This window comes from Cottoperca gobio, chromosome 21 (assembly GCF_900634415.1).
Source record: "Cottoperca gobio chromosome 21, fCotGob3.1, whole genome shotgun sequence".
In the NCBI taxonomy this organism is placed as follows: Eukaryota; Metazoa; Chordata; class Actinopteri; order Perciformes; family Bovichtidae; genus Cottoperca; species Cottoperca gobio.
In genome coordinates this window covers 11,819,179-11,840,554 of record NC_041375.1, presented here as the reverse complement: position 1 = coordinate 11,840,554, position 21,376 = coordinate 11,819,179, and the positions used below count along the sequence as shown (strand labels likewise).

General features: G+C 39.9%; 2 protein-coding genes across 2 annotated transcripts; both read right to left on the bottom strand.

Moving 5' to 3' along the window:
- Nucleotides 1-384: 384 nt before the first annotated feature.
- Nucleotides 385-3,360, bottom strand: LOC115026516 (uncharacterized). Its single transcript, XM_029459368.1, has 4 exons — nt 3,020-3,360; nt 933-1,062; nt 595-761; nt 385-484 (listed from the first exon to the last, which is right to left on the bottom strand). The coding sequence occupies exons 1-4, from the start codon at nt 3,358-3,360 to the stop codon at nt 385-387; spliced, it is 738 nt and encodes a 245-aa protein (XP_029315228.1).
- A 3,090-nt stretch (nt 3,361-6,450) lies between these two features.
- On the bottom strand, nt 6,451-14,243 carry heg1 (heart development protein with EGF-like domains 1). Its single transcript, XM_029459759.1, has 13 exons — nt 13,247-14,243; nt 12,394-12,971; nt 11,381-11,494; nt 11,053-11,175; nt 10,400-10,503; nt 10,253-10,308; nt 9,923-10,083; nt 9,324-9,458; nt 8,803-8,845; nt 8,676-8,713; nt 8,445-8,532; nt 8,008-8,185; nt 6,451-7,882 (listed from the first exon to the last, which is right to left on the bottom strand). Exons 1-13 carry the CDS (start codon nt 14,059-14,061, stop codon nt 7,739-7,741), a joined length of 2,577 nt encoding a protein of 858 aa, XP_029315619.1. The 5' UTR covers nt 14,062-14,243; the 3' UTR covers nt 6,451-7,738.
- Nucleotides 14,244-21,376: the final 7,133 nt, after the last annotated feature.

Sequence of the window (21,376 nt, the reverse complement as noted above, 5' to 3'; positions counted from 1 at the left end):
AATAAAGTGAGCAAAAAATATACAACATACTTTTTTTGTTGCAAGAAAAGTTAACATAAGGAAATATTTTAACAGTTAGACTAGAAGGTACTGCTTATAAATACATTGTCATAGTGTGTATTTATAGAAACGATACAGTACTTTGTTTCACTCTGTTATTGTGTTTTACCAAAGATAGCTCATGCTGAATTATTGGTAAACAATTGTGTTGATTCAAAAGCAAATTTACAACAAGGTTTGACATTTAAAACAAGAAAGCAGTGATTGTCTCTGAGCTCCTACAATAAGGATGCAGCTTGCATCCATGTGGATTTATAAGTGTCTTAGGTTCACCTCACCAGTGTCCTGGTCTTCTGGTTTGAGCTTCAGTATCATCCTCCTTGTTCAGACGGCTGTACTTTGCAGCACCGAGCTGCTCTGAGCCAGATGTCTGCTGCTCTCTGCCTGAATACAGCCTGACCAGCTCCCAGGTTCAACATAGTACCTAACATATACAAGTTGATGACAGTGAAATTGGTAGTTGGGTAGATTAAATATCTGGAAGTGTTCTGAGAGAAAAACCCATACATAGTCCACACAGCACAGCACACGTACAGGACTCCCTGTAGGATGCTGATGACGGCGACCCTCACCTGACTTCTGAACTGTGGACAGGACAGAGACTGTCCGTTTGTAACCATACGACGCATGTGTCGACACAGGTAGACTACAGTAGAATAACTGGTCATCACCATAACACACAGACAGACAATCAAGTAGGCCTTCAGTGAAGAAACCACAATAACAACCGTATCCAGCGGCCATTTAGAGAAATCCATCGCAGGCGTTTGTACATCATGATCCATTGTGAAATTGTTGCTTAATCCAAATCCATCATAAGAAATTCTGAAAAACAGGACACTAAAATCAAACAAACTGTTAATTCTGTCAACAAGCCAAAAGCAGTAGATAAGTGATTTGATATTCTTCTTAATACAGATGAAGAGAGTTCTCTGCGCAGGTACAATCTGGGTGTAGTAGAAGAAGTTCAGCCAAAAAGAGAAGGTTACACTATTTGACAGACTGCAAAGCGCCACCATATTTGAGATTTCAGAAACCACGATGCTTTCAGTTCGATGAGAAAAGACCATCACAAAAACTGACATCAGGTAAATTATTGTACAGCAAATCAAGGACCACAGGAGAAGCTTCACAGGTTGCTTGATCCTTTCTCTGTGAAGTGGACAGACCATGCAGAACACATAAAATGCATTAGCCAGGATGTTGAGAACAACAAGTGATCCATTAAATAGGACATATACTTGATAGTTCATCTTTAGTCTATTTTCTGTTTCCATTTTGGTGTCTTCTTCCCTTGAAGTGAGCTCACAAATAAAGTAAGTAAGGCTCTATGCAATGTAACAAATCTGAGATATTTGCATATCATGCAAAGCAGAATATGCTAAATAAAGCAGATTACTGTGAAATTGGCAAGAAAAAGTATTACAGACATTACTTACGGACATTATTTGTGATTATGTTTACAAAATTTGTTTCCCAAGCACTATGGTTTAAATTTGGACCCATATATTTGATAGAAAGTTGCAACATCTCTACACAGTGTCTGACAACTCAAACTGTAACAGGAAAAAAGGCCAACATTAGGAAAAAGATCTAAATATGGTGCCTCAGTCTGAGTGGCTTTGGCACAATAAAGGAGGGCTTTTAGTTTTTAGTTTTGGGTTTATTGCGTATCCAGCACAGAAATTGTTTAAACTACAAAGAATGAGGAGGAGAAATATGGATCAGACATGTCATTAGCGCTCAGATATGTCATAGATGCACACATGTTACATTGCAATATTTCCAACAGATCATGAAGGTGACATCTTTAAGCATTTGACCTCAGTCCGCATCAAAGAGTAATGTGATTGACATAAAGATATTGTTATCATTCTTGATGTTTTGCCCTTTATGTGCCTTTAAATGAGATTTGGAGGATTTGCCAGAATAAACATGTCACGATGAATCATTATGAGCAGTGATATTTCTGTGCTGCGCAGATTGCGGAAGACTGATTATAATTTATCAAAGATATTCCGGTAACACTATGATTCAACTCCCCTGATTTAGCATTAATACTTAAGACATTGTTTATAAATGTAGTGTAGCTTTACATATATAAAGGACATTTTTGTGTTTTAATTAATGTACAGTTTTTTGCAAAACTTTAAATTTCTCCAATAAAGGCTCTTTTTATATTATTACAGTATTGTCATTCATTATCTTTTTATACATCAGCCTCCACTTACTTGTGCTCACATGAAGAGTTATATTTTTTGACCAATACATTATTAACATTCATTATAACTGTGTACAATTATTAAACATGTGATATATTTATCAATATGTATGTAACACAACAATTAAATAAAGTGAACAGTACAGTACTTTGTTTAAAGCATCACATGCAAATAAAAATATGCAAATAAAGCATATTACTGTGAAATCACATAAAATAGGTGTGTAGTCATTACTCCATATATTGATAACACTTTCTATGATGCCTGTGTCTATAACGCATCATACACATACTTATAAGGTGTTATAATTTGCTTATAGCACTGAATAATTATAGTTATAAGCCATCATAAATATATATAATGTGTTAATAATAATCATAACACATGATAAAGCATTTTATAATGACTTATAAGGTGAAGTATCATATGCTTGCATTATAATCCTGCAAAAGAAATCATAAAGTGACCAGCAATAGAGAAGCATTAGGATTGTTGACCTTATAAGTCATTATAAAATGCTTTATAATACATACCACTGGACTTAAAAGGGACATTTACACATTATTTTTATTATTCTATTCATTAAATTAAACCTCCCGCTGTATATAATGATTTCAAGGAACACTAGCATATCATACACTTGAGAATCACATTGACATTTGGACATCAACAGTTACAGTATTAACTATTTCACCTGATGTCAACTGCTTGGAGTGCATTTTCACATCATTAGTTACCATGCCAACAGTGCTTTGAGTGCTTTCCAAACATCGGCTATCCTTTGCCTGAATAAAGTCTGACCGATGCCCAAGTTGACCGTTGTGCTTGCTATGTACAGTGTGGAGACTGTGAAGGAGATCCTAGAACAAATAACAAAGTGCAGGGACAAGGTGTTGGTGAATGTTTCAAAGTAACTGAAAGTGGCATAGAGTAAGTAGAGCACTCCTTGTAAGATCCCAGTGATGGTGACTCTTATCTGGCTTTGAATCTTCGGAGTGGCGAAGTAGCTGGTCCCCTGTGCCACTCTTCTTATGTGTCTATGCAGGTAGTAGGCAGTGGAAAAGCTAGAAACCGTCATTGTACACAGACAAGATATGCACATTTATGATGATGAAAAAAACGTCCCTTGTGAGGTACAGACCAACAATCTGTTGTTTAGTCCATGTACCGTTGTTATAAGTGATGGTGCAACACATTGAACATGCAGTAAAAATGGCATTACTGAACAAGAAAAGGATCCAGTTAAAAAGCAAAGCCATGTAAATGACAGACTTGATGTTCCTCTTTACCCAGATCAGAAGAGCTCGCTGTTCAGGGACAATCTGGATATAGTAGTAGAAGTTCAGCAAAACAGAACAGAAACAGAAAGTCATGCTATTATGCATGTAGCAAACCACAATCGCCCACGCCAGAAAAAACATTGCAATGCTGTTCTGTACCTTTAAGACACAATACATTATTGCCAAAGAGACACAAAAAATAATTGAGCACCAGACAAGAAATCCCAGGAGCAACTTTAAAGGCTGCTTGAGTCTTTGTGTGTTGCAGAAGATCAAGCAACATGCATATAAGATATTCACAGTGAGGCTGAGGACGATGAGAGGACCATTGATTAAAATGAAGGTCTGCTCACCCAGATCAATGATTTGATGTGCCATTGCTGGGTTAGAAAATGTACAGAACTAGAACGATTAGCTTAACGAAACATAAAAACTAGAAGCAGGGGAAAACAGCCAGCCTGGCTCTTTTTCACAAATACACCATAATGTGTGGTTTTATCAAGATATGCATACAGGCAGTGTATAATAATGGTCAGAGCATTTTTGTTCTTTGTTTAACTCATTGTTATGCAGTGATTCAGCTTTTTCCTTGCAACGTCACCATGATCACCAAGTGCCATGCCATTGGTCCGACGGTCCATTATTTCGGAAACCCATTAATTTTAAATACGTCGTATTGGACTGAATAAGGTTATGACTTATGTTATGATTTATATCGTTATATGTCAAATTGAGCAATGTGTCTAACTCTAAGTCATTTTAGAGCAACTGGCCATCTAAGCAATTGGCTTTTGTTTTTCTGGGATAATGGACTGACTATGGGGATTCCAGTCCAAGAGGACATTAATCAAAGTATTGGGCTTTCGGGTTCCTGATTTAAGGCTCTGAGAAGTCTTTCTGTGTCTGGCTATTGTTCTCCAAGAAATACTTCCAATACTCCTTCTAAAACCACAAATTGTCATTCTTTTGTGTACTCTGATGAGAGCTAGGCTAGTTGTTTCCCCCTGTTTCCAGTCTTTATGCTCAGCTAAGCTAATTGCCCCAAGGAAAGTGCCACACTTTAAACACAGAGATGTAAATAGTATTGACTTCCTCATCTAACTCTCAAAAAGGTACCAAATAACATTTTTTTTCAAAATGGTAGTGCTGTGTGAAAGTAAATGTCACAATGACACCTCTCTGCGTACATTGTCTTGTGGTAATGAACTACACTTGTGGAAGTGTTTACATTGCTGGATTCACCCACTGATTTTTTAGATTATGTATTTTAGGTTATTGTTGCACATACCTTGGTTGTGACAGTTGCATATGTGCAGTTTAGGTAGGCCATTGATATTTACAGAGGTGCATGTTTGCCTTCTTTTTTCACAGCTGACATTTTGAGTGGGAAAAGCACAGGTGTTAATGATAACATTAACGACGCCGCCGTTCTATCCAAGTGTCCCAGTAAGAGTGACAGTGAGCCAGCATGCACAATACCAGGACCCTGAAACTGAAGCAGCTAAATTAAATTCAGCCATCATTCATTTTATTATTTACACTGTACTTCACTAGTCAAAATGTCATCCATACAACAGGCCTATGTGTAAACAGCTTGGCTAGAAAAAATAGTGTGTTTGACAAGACATGGGGACCAGTGTTTAAATATATGAAAGGTTTGCCAAATAATTGTAGTTGTACGTTATTTTACGCCACTTATTTTACTTATTTATAAGTTTTAAAAATTAAAAAATTAAATTGCTTTCATGTATTCAACAAAAACCTGCAATAAAAAAAAGTTTCCAGGGTAACTGGGGACGGTCTTATCCCAGTGTGCACTATGGTCATCAAAGTATCCAAATGTAGTGGTGAGCCGTATGTTGCTAGCTCATGGCTATACATCACGCTGCAGGAGACCAACTTCAATGGACCGGAGTACATGTAAAAAAGGTAATCTACAAAGTAAGGATAATCTACATAGAACATATTTGGTTTTGTGTAAATAAGCACTGCTTTTATTTTTATAGATCTCTTGTATTTGCCTGTATATTAACTCGAGAGCTGTGCAGAAGAAACACAAGACACAAAAGACATTGGAATTTGAAGTCAGGCTCCCTATAATTGTTGTTTGTAATGTAACAGCACATAGTCAGCTCCACTGATGCAAAGTCCGGGAAATGTGCCTGTGTAAGAAAAAACAATACTGGTCTCAAGTATAAATGTTGATTGACAGTGTTGACTGTTATAATTGGGATAAAATAAATGTAAAATAAAATTTGGATTCACCTCCACTTAATAATGGATCCAGCTATGGAGGCTTTAGTTACCCTACCCCACCTCGGGTTGGCCCCGGCCAGGCCCCCCTAGTGATATTGGTCTAGAACCGCCACTGCACTAAAGATCCACTTATTAGCTTTTCATGTAGCTTTCACTACAAGGTCTTCATCACTGGGCTTTCTAAAGTACATGGATTGTCTTAATGTTAACTTAGTCGGTGGAGTCATCGCCTATGTATGAATATTATTAACATTTTGTAAATGTGATAACTGAGATATCTCCATGACAACTGGAGCAAACTCCATCAACTGATGAAAATCTTACGATTTGATCGAAAGTTTTGGAAAAAGCAAAAGAATGGATTTATTTTTTATACTGTTTCCAAGGTCAAGAATAAAGTCAGTCAAACTCATTAAGCACCTTTGTTCTAGTTATGAAATAGTTTTATCCTAATAATATAAAGAACATTTGAATAGTTTGTACAGTTACTATACAATTATAAATGTGCAATACCATTTCTGCAACACATGTATTGTTAGTTTGAACCATCAACCATCAACATATATAAATAATACAAATTGTGTTAATTACAAAATAAAAAAACATAAAGGATTTGAGTTTAGAATGGAGTCTGAGAAAAACTGCTGTGCAATGTTTTTTTATTTAAATAAGCACGTCTGACTAAAACGCCAGTATCAACTGATCATATATAAAAACAAAAAGAAAGAAAAAAGTCACATAAAAATAATACCCAATGTCAGAAATAGCAAACTAATTTTGATACATCTTTACATTCTTTACAGTCAAACACTCATTTAACAGTTATGATCCTTTTGGTATACAGTTAATTACTCCTCACACACACACACCTCACAAATACCAATACTTAAGACACACAGACACTTAAAGCCACACGTTTATCCCTTATCAGTCTGTCATTGTGTATATGAGACGTCCATTATGCTACATGTCAACGACTTGGACACAGAAGGAATAAATAAACGTTGGCATCAGAAGTCATTCCTCAGTTTCTATTGGCATTAAACAGACCTTTGTGCATCCTTCAGTGGTTTGTTATTGTCTTGTTCCATCAATACTTTATTCTCAGACTACAATCTAAGAAGAAACTGATTATTTTCAAATCACAGCAGTGGCACGCACATATTCATATTTCAGCACTTAAAGGACCACATCCATGTTTTTGCATGTTCTAGTCTATTTGCTACACATCACATACACTTTAACATTACTGCTGTTTTTTTAGTTTCATCTAAATGTGTTTTTTTCCCACATTCCTGAAATCAATAATTCACACTCCTGTCTGTGCGCACAGTAAGTGAACACTTCAAATCGGCTTCTATTTATCATTGTGCATTAAGGAAGTGCACGCAAATCTGCACTGCATTACCAGGTGGCAACAAGGCGGATATGATTGTTTGCTGTCATGGATCACCTACCTCAAGCACGTTTCAAGCATCTGCAAATTGTTTTCCATCATACAGTGAAGTAAATGAGAATCAGCGGCTGCCTGGGAGGCAGATAAAAACACATTAAACAGTCTTTAACAACACAGCAGCAATACAATCTGTCAGTTGAAGGAAATGAGCTAAAACATGCAAAAACACTGAAATGGTCACATAATAACACTCTCACACAGGAAACATTTTACATAACATCTTCCATAATATGCACACAGACACACGCACGTGCACACACAGACACACGCACACACACACACACACACACACACACACACACTGCATTTACATACTACAGCAACCCTGAATGCAGACAGTCAAATGGGTTCTCTGAAACTCACAAATTAGCAATGTCACTGTGACAGAAACCCATTATAACACATCACAATTGTCAGTATAAGACATGTAAAGTTTCTGTGCGTGTGTGTTCAAGGTGGGGCAATTAGAAGTAGTCTCTTCTTCGTGAATCGTCACTGATGAAGGAGGGGTTCCACTGGGCGGGGTAGATGCACGAGTGGCGAGAACCCGGCAGGCCTGTGAACGGGTACAGGCCGTTTCTCTCCAGGTCTGAGTTACGCAACGCAGGCTGAGGGAAAGGGTACAGAAAGAGAGAACATGTATGAGATGTTTCTTCTTGTCTAATATAGTGATGAGTTGTGATTAACTTGAACAATGAAGACAAAATGAAAGTTGTGTTGTATGTCTCCTTACAGAGTAGTAAATGTCAGTCATCTGCAGCAGGTTCTTGGTGCTGCCGTTCTCTTGCATCTCTATGGTCTCCCTGCCCCACTCCGTGGATATGCGGTTATTTTTGGGGAAGTCTGCGTATGGGGACATCTGCAGGTCTCCACTTTTGAAGATGATCTTGTTGATGTCATTCTTGTCTTTCCTTGGAGATTAAACATGTGTTTTAAAGTGAAACCGTTGCCACATTTTACCAAGATTATTCACTTCACCAAACTATTGAAAGTGAAAAACAGTTTTTCTTTGTTAGTAATTTTGGTAAACTAATGCTTAAAATTAATAAATATTCGGCAAACAAATAATTGCACATGTTTTATAGTCTAGGATCACTTGAGTGTCATCATAAACTTGAAAATATGGTAGAGCAAGGCAGATTACTGCGCTAACTATAACAGCAGTCTTACTTGCAACAGGTGACAATGAGAGCGATGATGAGGACGAGGAGCAGAGCGCCCCCTGCAGGTGATACCACGATTGCAATCAGCTTGTAAACTGTAACGTCAAATAACAACACATTAAATGCTTATATGTGAGAAGCACAAGAGCATTTGTGTGACTCGTTCACACAAACACTACGTCTATTGAAGCAGTTATATTTTGCCTGTTTAATGCCTGTGATTTTAAAGGCCACTTACAATTTCTACAGTTGAATCCTCCAAATCCAAACATGCACCTGAAAGGTATACACAGAACCTGCCGTGAGAATTTGATTTGATAACAGAATCGGTGCTGGAAGGAAAACATGAATAAAGTTGAACTTACGGAACACATGTGTCATTTTCCAGCTTGTAGCCATCCCCACATTCTGAAACAAACATGTTCTGTTCAGAAAAAGGAGTTCCAAAGATAACGTTGTTTTTCTGAAATTCATTTTGATGAATTTCATGGGAACATTCAACTTTTTAATTTGCTTTTTCCTTTTATTTACTTGTTGTCATTATTGTATTTATCATTAAACACAAACACAAGCAGTCACAGTTAGTAAACAGTAATTCTTATTATAATATAAGAATTAATAATAAGTAACTAAACCCATTCTGCAAATATCACCTGAAATGCATCCAAACTCAAATAGATCACGCCCTTCAGGTATTTATCGTATTAATCTGTTCACATTCTGCCCCCTGTTACTTATCTGTGACTTTTGTGTTTTGTAATTCAATGACATCTGTTGTTGCCTTTTTATTTGTAGTATCTCCAAATTGTCTACATGTGTATGCACAACATGGTGAATAAAAGGGAGGGGGCAACAGGTAAAGTAAACATGCACACATTAGGCTCACCTAAGCAGGACAGGTCATCAGGGTTGTGTTTGTAGTATCCTTGAAGACACTGGCAGTTGGCTGTGCCGCTGCTGTCCGTGCAGGTGGAGCGCTCTGCATCACACTGAGTCTTCTGGGCTGCACACAGACTATCCACTGGCACACAGTGTGGACACAATTAATCATGACTTCTACAACAACACAGGAATCTGGTCATCAGAAAACACCAAACCTGCTTCCCTTGTTTTCCTCAATTCACAATAAGGTTTAACTCAAAGAGAAAGTCACAATTTCTTAACCCGCAGTTCTGATTCACAACAACCATCCTACAAAAAATGTCTACTGCATGTGTGAGCTCACAGTGATTATTGTAGTGTTTCATGGTATTGCATGCTTCTGATTTGCTGTTATTGTAGGATTTTCTGTAGTAAAGGGTTGTGAAATACAGCAGCTGATGCAACTCTGGTAGCTGTTTACGGTTACATTGTGCCCCCTAGTGGCTAAACACATTCACAGCTACTTATGGTGGTCTGTCTTCAATCACTTATAAAGTAAGCTAGTTAAAAACTGTACTGAACTTGGTTGAAATATTCATTTCCATTATAGGCCATTATATTTACCATGGTAAGTGAGCTGGTGGTGCAGAACCATGCGGCAGTGGGCCAATGAGGAGTTGCAGTTGCTGAGAGACATCTGGATGATGTTGTAGACCTCTGCGCTCGTCACATCGGTGGAAATGGAAAACATGTTGACAGCTGAGATACGAACCCCGTCCTCTCCTCTGTGGGGAAGAGATCAACAAAATCCTTAGTTTACATGTACTCTAATGCAGGCCTATGGAAGGTGAAGGCCGGGCAAATATAATTATAACTTTTGTGATTTAAAGAATACACCAACAAATGACAGAAGAATTACAGAAACAGAATGGTTCAACGATGGCAAGAACTTACTTCTTACTCAGCGTTGAGCGGCTGTAACCTCGGAGGACTGACAACGAAGCATTGAGCTGAGGTGAAAAACAGAAGAGAGTGTTAAGCAGATATAATACACTAAAGGGAGATGAAATGAGCAGAGACAATGCAGTGGCTGCCTCTTACCAGCTGAATGATCTCTCTCTGGATCTCATGCATCGTGGCGCTCTTGAAGATAAGAGGGTCATGTGGCAGCCTGTTAACTCTGAAAGTTCCCAGAAACGCTTTTGCTATGGACGGAAAAATACTCTTGGTGAATCAAGAGAAGGCTTTTGGGGAAACAACTTTGCATTCATACATATTTTATGTTTGCATATTTTCATCAACTGAAACTAGTTAGCAACTTTAACCCATTAATAATATATATCTTCAACTATGCAACATTGACTTAAAAGTAGGAAGTACAATAATTCAACTGTGTAATATTCTGGCATTAATACAATACATTACAATTAATATTCTAATTTATACTATTCTTGCGTTTTAACACACTTAATCATAGATCCCATTTTAAAGCATTATTAGTGTTATTTACACTGTTGTTATATATTGTAGTATAAATATTTCTCCATTTTTCAAATTCGATTTTTCCATTTATTTATAGTTCTTTATGTATATTGTAGTATAATGCACATACATACTTATTCATATTGTTCTCATCATTTCTCTATGTTTATATATATTTCTATTCTAAAATGGGAGCAACTGTAACATAACCCAATTTCCTCCGAGGATCAATAAAGTATTTCTGATTCTGTTATGTATTAAAAGGGTTTTACCTCTGGAGCAGGTGCGTCCGTCCTCCAGGTCAAAGCCGAGTGGACATTCACAGCTGAAGGAACCTCGCGTGTTCACACACCTGGAGCCAACGGGGCAGAGGTCCTTCTCACACTCATCCACATCTAGACACACAAGTACATGCAGGTATTACAATATCCTTTCTTAAAGCCTGAATACTAATCGTAACCCTCAGCACTATATGGAGAAAGAATATTTTCTATTTGGATTTTATTCGATTGTTTTCTGGATATTCCATGCTTGGGTACGTCGTTGAAGTGGAATGCATGTTGACAATGTTGTTGTGAGGAATACGAGAGAGAAGCTCACCCTGGTTGCAGGTCAGTCCTGTCCAGGCCTGCTGACAGTGGCAAGTGAATTGATGCCCTTTATAGCTCACACACATCCCTCCGTTCATACAAGGGTTTGACACACAAGGGTTTCCTAGAGTTCAGAGAGGAGAGCAGACATTTTACCATTAAACGGAAGAAATTGAACCATTAAAAGAGTTCAAATCAGTGTAATCATTTGGCACAAACAATGGTCTCATCAGTCTTATAAAGTGAATTGTTCACAATGCTAATTTCTAGTGTGCTTCTTTTGAATTGTTTCTCAGTGCTCCACCCATAAATTGAGTAGAAAGATCACTGCAGTATGACCAGCATCAAAGTCATTCATTCAAGTTGCACATTAATGCAATTTGAAAATGCATCAATGACAGGAAAGCACCTTCTTCAGACAGGAGAGAGAAGATCTGTGTTCATTTGAATAAACTGACCTGCATTTGACTTTACTCTTCTAACATTTGAGCTGAAAGGTTTAGCTCTTCCTTAGGTCTTACACCATACATTATGCAGGACATCAACTAAAGCTTTAATCTGCCTACATCTCATCTCTGTCTCTGAATATTTTTCCGGAAGTGCGATGCTTTTTTGAAGTTGGGCTGTACTGAATGTCATATATATTTCAAGCTTTTATTGAAGTTTTCGAATGAAGCTTCAAAAGTCTATCGTCATTTTGTCATCAAAACAATCCTGCTGTTGAAAATGGAGCTGTTAGACTGCTGCTCGACCGTTTAGTTTATACAGGCCGGAAAGTGTCCTTTTGTTTGCGACAAGCGGGAGAGCAAACTGTTTTTGAAAGGCTAATTGGCAACAAATATGGATTAAATCTGAAATTTGGAAATGATTATATTAATCTTTTTTTAAATAACTCTGAATGATATTAGTGTAGACTAATATTTATCCGCAACTGTGCAGAAATACCGGGTTTGAATCTATTTGCTGTGAAAACTGCATGTCAAGGAGAGTCACTTAAAATAAGGAAAACTGTGAACTACTGACTTAGTAGAGTTGGTGTCTTAGTGGGCGATGTTGTTCCCGCCAGCTCTGTAGTTCCTCTGTCTGTCTGTTCCCCGAGCGTCTGCAGAGCCTCTGTACTCCTCGGGGTGGGGGTACTGTGGGTGTATGTGGTGGTGATGTGCTGACTATGAGTCGTGGTGATTCCCGGCGTGCTGGTGCTGGTTTCTATCTGCAGGGTGGTGGCGGTTGTAGGGTTAGCCATCCCAGTTGAGGGCTCCTGAGTTTGGCTGGGTGACACGTGGTGAGTTGGGGGTGCTGCAGAGGACTGCTGGGCCAGGGTGGAGGATGTGGTGGAGGGTGTAGTGTCAGTGATGGTAGCCTCGGTAGGTGACCCTGGAGTAGAGCTGCTAACAGTGCTGCTGAACCTGGAGAATGAGGTTGCAGATAGAGGAGGGGTGGCGGCGGTGGTGGTGGTGGTGGTGGTGGTGGCGGCGGTGGTGGTGGTGGTGCTGGTGGTGGTGCTGGTGGTGGTTGTAGTGGTGGAGGCAGTGGTGGAGGCAGTGGTGGAGGCAGTGGTGGAGGCAGTGGCTTTGAAAGTGTCTTCCTCTGTTATCTGTGATCTGTAAAGAGAAAACAAATCAATCAAATCTCTAACAGACTTCTGATAAGAGAAGCATTTAAGAATAATATTCATATTTAATTGAAGTCGTCTGTTGCCCCTTTAAAGATTAAAAAGAAGAATTTGTACGTCAAAATAATGTTTTCTAATAAACAATATTTTGTAACATAACATACTATGTTGCAATAATGATAAATCCGACTCTGTGCTGCCTTGAGCAACAACCTTTCCTTGAACAATTATCATATCATTTATTTAACAATAATAAAAACATACCTTTCTGTAACAGTGACCGGTGTGGTGGTCAGGAAGGCCTCAGTTACCAGCACTGGAGTGTCTGTTAGAGAGTCGTCCACCTCAGATGTACTACTGCTGACTGTAGGAGGCGCTGTGGTCAGACCCAAGCCCACGATGTCCTCCCTGGTCTGGGATGAAACCCCCTCAGTGCCTTGGTTCTGAGTGCTGGAGCTGTGAGCTCCGGTGGAGGATTCAGTGGAGGTTGAAACACTAAAGCTCGACCCCTGCTCTGTCCCTGAGATGTTTGTAGGACCTTCTGCAGGTGAGGTGACAGAAGGTGTGGAGGAAACTGACACTTCAGATTGCTCAGTGTTGACCTCGGTCACTCTGAGAGGTGGTGTTGAGTCGGATATCTCCTCTGATGTCGCGGTGTACTGATCATGGGTAGCATTAGGTTGTCCGGTCAAACTTTGGGTTCCTCCTGGGCTCCCTGTCTCTGGAAATATCCCCTTGGAGGAGCCGGTCATGTGCTGCATGTCAGTTGTGTCCCTGCTGTCAGTCCTGGTTGACGGAGCACTGTAGGTGTAGTCCTCAGTCTCTGTAGCCTGAGCAGAAATACCCCAGGTGGAGGGGGGCTGATGGGATTTGGAGTCTTCTGTAAAGGCAGAGGAGGTGCTGTTGCTGGAAGACGAGGTGACGGACAACAGGGTCCTCTCCCCAGCTCGGCTGATATCGGTGGAAGTGTAGGTGCTGTCGGTGTGGACGTCTGTGTGGGACGTCGAGGATGAGGCATCTCCTAGTCGGAGGGTGGTGTCTGGGCTGTCCTGGGGGAGTCTCGCCTCATCTTTTAACATCAAGGAACTAGCCTCCCAGGACACAGCAGGGGAGGCGTCTGACACCTGGTCTGTGTTAGTAAAGTCCACCCAGTCCCTGTTGCTGCTGCTGCTGCTTCCGCTGCTGCTGCTGGTTAAGCTGCTGCTGCTGGTTAAGCTGCTGCTGCTGGTTCCACTGCTGCTGCTGGTTCCGCTGCTGCTGCTGGTTCCGCTGCTGCTGCTGGTTCTGCTGCTGCTGGTTCCACTGCTGCTGGTTCCGCTGCTGCTGCTGCCTCCACTGCTGCTGCTGGTTCTGCTGCTGGTTCCACTGCTGCTGGTTCCGCTGCTGCTGCTGGTTCCGCTGCTGCTGCTGGCTCCACTGCTGCTGCTGGTTCTGCTGCTGGTTCCACTGCTGCTGGTTCCGCTGCTGCTGCTGGTTCCGCTGCTGCTGCTGGCTCCACTGCTGCTGCTGGTTCTGCTGCTGCTGCTGGCTCCACTGCTGCTGCTGGTTCCGCTGCTGCTGCTGCTGGTTCCGCTACTGCTGCTGGTTCTGCTGGTTCCGCTGCTGCTGCTGGTTCCGCTGCTGCTGCTGCTGGCTCCACTGCTGCTTCTGCTTCCGCTGCTGCTGCTGCTACTGATGCTGCTGCTGATGCTGCTTCCACTGCTGCTGCTGCTGCTCCTGGCCTCAGTGGTGGCTACAACAACGGTGGCAGTGAGTGGCTCAGTAGACTGACTTATGGCCTCTAGTAACCTGCTGCTTGTTTCTGTGAAGGTTTGTGTTTGCTCCGTGTCTGTGGATAAAGAAAAAATATTATCAAGTTTATGCGATTACTTTATTTAAGACAAGACATTGAAAAGCATTATGAGGCCTCTTTACTTATTTCTCAGACACAGTATCATCACTCTATTGTAATCAACTGCTCTTATACATTTTTATATATACATGGCAAAAGGCAAACACTAATGACGTGTTAATCCATTGGGTTTTAGTTAGTGAGTGTGGTTTCCAACATCTCACAGTATTACTGCTGAAACAAGTTGTTTAAGCCATTTATCATTTTTTTGTCCTTGTAAATTGAATAATTTTGATTTTGGACAGTTTGTTGAATGCATTAGTGGGAACTTTGAATCTTTTCTGACATTTTTTTGAACAATTGAAAACAAAAATATACAGACATTGTTACAGGCGGGAGATAAACTCACTCCTAGTGATCAATTCCTGATTCCACCGATAGTATCAACTATTTTGATCATTTATTAATCAGTAGGATCAATGTTTGAAGAAAAAGAAAAGATTCTGTGATTTTAGCTTCCTTAAATGTGAATATTTTCTGGTTTCTTTATGACAGTAAAATAAATGTCAGTTAGTTAGATGCAGCCCTAATGGCAATATAGGGAATCCAAACCATGTGAGCCAGTACTACATCTGACATTTAGTCCGTCAAACAATATGAGCTGGCTGTTTCTGTACTTTCCATTACAAAGCGTACACACTGTAGCTCACTTCCAGCTGTGCCACCAGAGGGCGCTCACCAGGCTGTTGTCTGGCATGAACAGACTGCAGAAAGGGGGAGATGCTGTCAGAAGAACTGTTGCTTGCCGCAGAGGCAATGATTTTGGGGTGGAGAAAGACTGGCAGCCAGGCTCGTCTGCTTTAACAAAGGCTTGAGGTCCTAAATATGGCGGTGACTGTCTCCGTTGGGAATTGGCCATTTCCTTCCTAAAGCTGAGTGAGCACAAGGCACTGGCAGAAAACTGTCACCATGGATCTGGGCGTGTTTTTATGTTCAGTGGCTGTGGCAAGTCTTTTTTAGCCTGGCTCAACATTGTTTATAAGTCATAAAAAACACATTATCAGAAGCAAAGTATCGGAAAAGAATGTTGCTATAGAAAACAAATAGTTGTTTTAGATATATATTTTTGTATGCAGGATCATGCATAAAGCAAGGATGACAAACAAACAAAAGGTCACCAGCTGGAAACAACGTAGAGGTGTTGAAATGACATGATGTGTGTCATTGTGTAGTTCTAATCCTTGTCTAATGGCCACTAGTGTAATTAAAAGTATTGTGTTCATTTTCATTTATCAAAACAGTGAAAAAAACTCTTTTGTTTCTTCAATAATTAAAAGGTAACACAAGGTAAGTTATATACAAATGATCAATCTGGGGGTTAAGTATGCCTTTAAAGTGACTATGTGTGTATGTGAGAGGAAAAGAAACTCTCACACACGTCAGCTGGGCACCAAGTGTGTGTGTGTGTGTGTGTGTGTGTGTGTGTGTGTGTGTCTGTCTGTCTGTCTCTGCCCATCATCTGTGCTGTCTGGCCTGTTATCTGGCCAGCCTCCAGCAGCCCAGGACTGGAACAACAGCCCTCTGAGGGTGAGCGTCGGTGCTGGACGGCATCCTGACAGCCAACACGTCGCAGCCACGGTCTAAAACCAGTGGAGGGGAGAGTTCAACTGCAGAACAGCCATCCAGTGGGAGTCTGTGAGGACAACTGGGCCACTGGACTTTTTTTTTTTTCCTTCTCACTTCCTCTGCATGTGTCTCTCTCATTATTTAATTTTCTCTCCCTGGATCCAGTCCGGGCAACAAAACTCAGACTGGAACGTGGTGTTGGCAACAAGTAAGGGAGACTCCCAGATTCTCTGCTGTTTATCTCTCAGCTCTCAACTGTTAACACTGCTGTCAGTGTCGCCTTTTCACATCTGTTATACCAGAAGCTCTGTGGCTTGCATATCAATTTATGCAGTAGGGTTAGCATATTAATGAGGATGGAGGCTTGATATTTCAATGCAAACAGAACCAATATGTCATTTGTTGCTCACTGGACAAAAAAAAACAAATCTTCATAATGTCCACCTTAAGTTACCACTGACATTTAAGAAGTAAAGCTTGTGCTTATGGCTGCGGTCCTATACTCCTTTTTGCTTAGGGAGGTTCCTAACTGAGTGAAATGACCCGGAAGTATGTAAGTGGCAGCCATGATAAGAGCTGGTCGAATTCTTTAAATGTTAAGGAAATGTGCTTCAATGTTTCCTTTCTTGTCTCCTTTATTATAAGGTACACTGAGCCATCCTTTCCAAAAGGAAAGGAAATAATGCCGACCTAAATTCTTTACGGCTGCAACGTTTAAAACGATCCCCGTCAATAACATCTGCTGTTGCATATTTACGTAGCCCAGTGCAGGTGCAGTGTCTTTCCTTACGTCATTATGAGTTGTCCTTCACATCTTTCCTTGACCTCATGACGCTTTCTCCTGATATCAGTTTAACAGTCAGTTATGTGTATATATATATATATATATATATATATATATATATATATATATATATATATATATAACACATATAGTTTATAAATGCAGTATACTTCGGCTTCACTTTGGGTTTAAATGCAGAAGCCAGTGACACAATATATCATAATATTCTCCCTAGAGGAGTATACATTGTTACACTATTTATAGTTTAGATAAGAATATCACTCAACTGTATATGAATTTAGAATCAGAGAGAGACACATGTAGTGCACAATTTCATGCTTTTTATATTGTTGCCAGAGACAAGTAGAATCCAAAAAGTGTTTAAGTTTTTATTACAAAACTGCTGATGTAGAAGTAATTATAGGTTGTTTATTATAAGTAGGCTAATGGTTTACTGTATTGGGACAACCTGGCAAACTGTAACATTAGTAGTAGTACAGTAGTTATAATAGCAATATTATGTTAATAATGAGAGGAGTGGACCCTCGATAGCCAACTGTTACAGCGCACGCTATATAACCATCAGGTCTGACTCCAACCTAGAGACCTTTGTTTGTCACACCCCCCTCTCTCTCTCTCTCTCTCTCTTAATTCTAGACAGAGCAGGTGGATCGCCCAAATTCATTAACTGCCTGTTTAATAAAGGGATGGTGCTCTCTGTTCATGAGGTACAGGTCACAGCAATTATTTGATGTCTTATGATACCTTTTTGGTATCATGCTTTGGCTATAATTGATCAATTAAAGGACTTGAGTCGTGTACTGTTTTCTCTGAGTTTGCTTTGAGTCGATACCAGAAGGGTGCAGGAATGTTTTGAGATATTCTCTGCTGAATGGATGTCATGGATTAAGCTCAAAAGTGGTCTCTACTGTCCCACATGCTGCACATATGACAAGATGCTCTTGACCAATAAACACAACTGCCCATGCACCTTATCAACACCTGTATGAGCTGGTGAATAAATGGCAACACTTTAGCTCGATTGCTAACAGGAAACCAGCAAATGTATCAAAAGAAGTGAGGATGCTGATCAGTTTTGATATTTCATGATAGGAGTTACACAAAAATGAGAGGCTCTCTGCATGTTCATTGGTTAAATCAAACTAAGTGAAAGGGTCTGACTTGATGGTAAACTGCAGTTATGGACCAGTTAACATTTTAACTATAATTCCCAGTCTTCTGTCAGTCTTCGTTCTGTCAGTTTGAAGTGATGGGAAGTATTTATTGTTTGTATTGCAAAAATCAAAGTAAACTCTCAAATGATGGGTTTATCCGCCTCTATATCAGAACCACAGACGTGAGAATTCAGTATGCCTCGTACCTTTTTATACTGAAGTAGAAATAAAAAAATGAGTCACGGAATTATTTCTAGTGCTACTTTTACATAGTTTGTTAAATTTGTATTGCCTCTTTTATTGTTTATATTCTATTTCATTTAAATATATTTTAAATATCTGGTCATACAGCTTCTAGCTTCTCAAATGTAAAGATTTTCTGTTTTGTTTCTCAAGCTTCTACGATACTATACTGAGTAGCCTATTTGTTGGTTTTAGTAGGACACATTTGATTATGTCAATTTGGCCTTAAGAAATTTATGATCTGTCACTATTTCTGACAATTTATAGAGAAAGCGATGAATCAATCAATGGAGAAAATAATAAACATGATTATTTAATGAAAATATTTGTTAGTTACAGCTCTATACGGAAGCAAAAAGAGCAATGCACTTGTTTCATGACAGTGTCTAGGATGCATATTAGTTTAATTCATTTCGGGCACTCAGTCTGTTGCAAAGCAGCACCATGAAAGTTTGCTTTTTCATTCACAAAACAGGATTTAGCAGCACATGTTCACTTTGGATATGCAAAATTGTAATTAAGAGATTATTACTATTATTTCAATTGTATTCTCCAAATAAAGATCATTTTAATACGGTGGAAATGAAAAGTAGACCCTTACAGAGCTTTTTCTTTACATGGGAAATAAGTTCTCATACGGAATAATGAACTAACGTTGTGTCTAAACTGTTGCACTTGTCGTTGCAGGCCTCAGAGACAGTGATCTTACCGAAGTTTCCAACAGCAGCAGTGTGTGTCTCAGGAGAGTGTGTGAGCAGGATGTTCCTCTGTGATGGTGATAAACTCTCGCTGGAGTATGAAGTTGAAGTTGCATTGTTTTCCATGTTGCTGAGTTCATCTGTGGCGGTTGAATAGTAAAATCCTGCCGTTACCGGGTCCGTGCTGTTGTTACTGGGGGTCCCTGCCCTAAGGGGCCCCGGTAAACCCAATAGGAGGACAGACAGAGACACACCGAGGACGTGATTCAAAAACCACGTTTCCATGATTTTCAAGACCCCAAAACGGTCGCCGATAGTTTCCGTAAAGTCGAGTAGAGGCTGGGGAGTCTCCCGGGGACACCATGGGAGGAGCGCTTCAGCTGTTAGTGAAGTTTTGTAAGAATGAAATAAATCCTGGAGCAGGTCCGGAGGAGATCCGCTACTCGGACGGCGGGGAACGGAAGATAACAGAGCCGAGGCAGCAGCCTGTTATCACAGCGCGGGCTCCTCCTCCTCCTCCTCCTGCACACACACACGCACATGCACGCGCACGCGCTACACACTGTGGTCGTTTTTACTCTGCCCTGTTATTCAACCCCGTGGCTGTATTTGCTGCCTTCAGGTGTTATCGGAAGTCCAGCATTTAAATAAATAAAACATCAAACGTTAATTTTTCAGCCATTAAAGACTGATGCTTCAGAGACTTAAGGTTTTGAGACAAATCAAAAACTCAAAGCTTAACTGCTAAATTATCTGCCAAACCTTTGTTTTCTCTCTGCCATTAAGTTATGTTAAACCTTTTTAACCTATAACCTTTTTTGTTTTCCTGGTGGGAAAGGGCTTGTAAAGGCACACACACACACACACACACACACACACACACACACACACACACACACACACACACACACACACACACACACACACACACACACACACACCCCTTAGCACTTCATTATGGTGGTCTTTTACACATAATGAAGATGGAGAATATTGACAATTTTACAATAGAGAATGACGTAGTTAGTGCTACTATCTAAATATGGCTGGTGAATAAACAATAAGTATATTAAGTTACTGGAATCCAAATACCACTTCATTAGCTTGTGTGCACTCCAATTGTCTGTAATGTTCAGACCATAAGAGAACGTTTTCCGTTATCTCTATCTTGCATGACAAAAAGCACAACTATCTGTGTCAACGTGTGTATGTTGTTCAGGCCTGACCCAAAAGTGCATTTTCATATTGATAATACTGGCATGTCAAGCCATCACAAAAAATGTATATGTTAAAGTTTTAGTGCATTGTCCCGTTCTTCAGCCCACCCATCCAGGTTTGTCTTGTTCTTGACTATAGGAAGCCATTATCAGTGCTGAGCGAGTCATCTAGAGGTCAGTTGATGAACAAGGTACTAGTGTCTTTACAGATATCTATGTGCAGTGTTGGCAGTTTGCAGGTCTGATAACACGAAGCTGAGAGGAAGTGGTTTTCACAGCTTTGCTGTTGAGCTGCAGTGACTTTTTTAAACTGAGCAACACAAATTCACCCATATAACATGACCTAATGTATTACTGACAGGATATTCAGCATTTGTTTTAAAACAAAACAAATCTAAAAAAATCTAACCACTCTTCTGGTATAACAGAGACGCTCTTCCTCATACTTCAGTATCTCAATCAAAAGGGATTTTGTGCAGTGACAATAGGACGCTGGCTGTGATTTTTAAAAGGAGTAACTCCAGTGGTTCAGTTCGATGTTGAATGGTTTTCCATGAGCCATTTCAACTACGGTAAATTACTGGCATTATTTATGCAAGACGTTCACTTTTTCTTTTCAACAACAACTTCAACCCAGCTGTTCTAAAACCATATTTTACCTCCTGAACTTGTCTTTGAATCAAATGCCACTGATGAATCTAACAATCTTGTATTTTGTTGTTATTTCTAAATTATTCTAGATCTGCAAGAACACACCGACCAACTAGGAAAAGCAAACAAATAACAACCTGGGGATGCATTTCAATGAACTGTACACATG

Coding starts and splice junctions, on each gene's coding strand:
- LOC115026516 (XM_029459368.1), bottom strand. CDS start 3,360: ATGACGGTTTCTAGCTTTTCCACTGCCTACTACCTGCATAGACACATA. Junction 762..932: donor TTATCTACTGCTTTTGGCTT/GTTGACAGAATT, acceptor TCTTCACTGAAG/GCCTACTTGATTGTCTGTCT. Junction 485..594: donor AGCATCCTACAGGGAGTCCT/GTACGTGTGCTG, acceptor TGTATATGTTAG/GTACTATGTTGAACCTGGGA.
- heg1 (XM_029459759.1), bottom strand. CDS start 14,061: ATGTTAAAAGATGAGGCGAGACTCCCCCAGGACAGCCCAGACACCACC. Junction 10,309..10,399: donor AGAGAGAGATCATTCAGCTG/GTAAGAGGCAGC, acceptor TTTTCACCTCAG/CTCAATGCTTCGTTGTCAGT. Junction 9,459..9,922: donor CCACCAGCTCACTTACCATG/GTAAATATAATG, acceptor ACTGTGTGCCAG/TGGATAGTCTGTGTGCAGCC.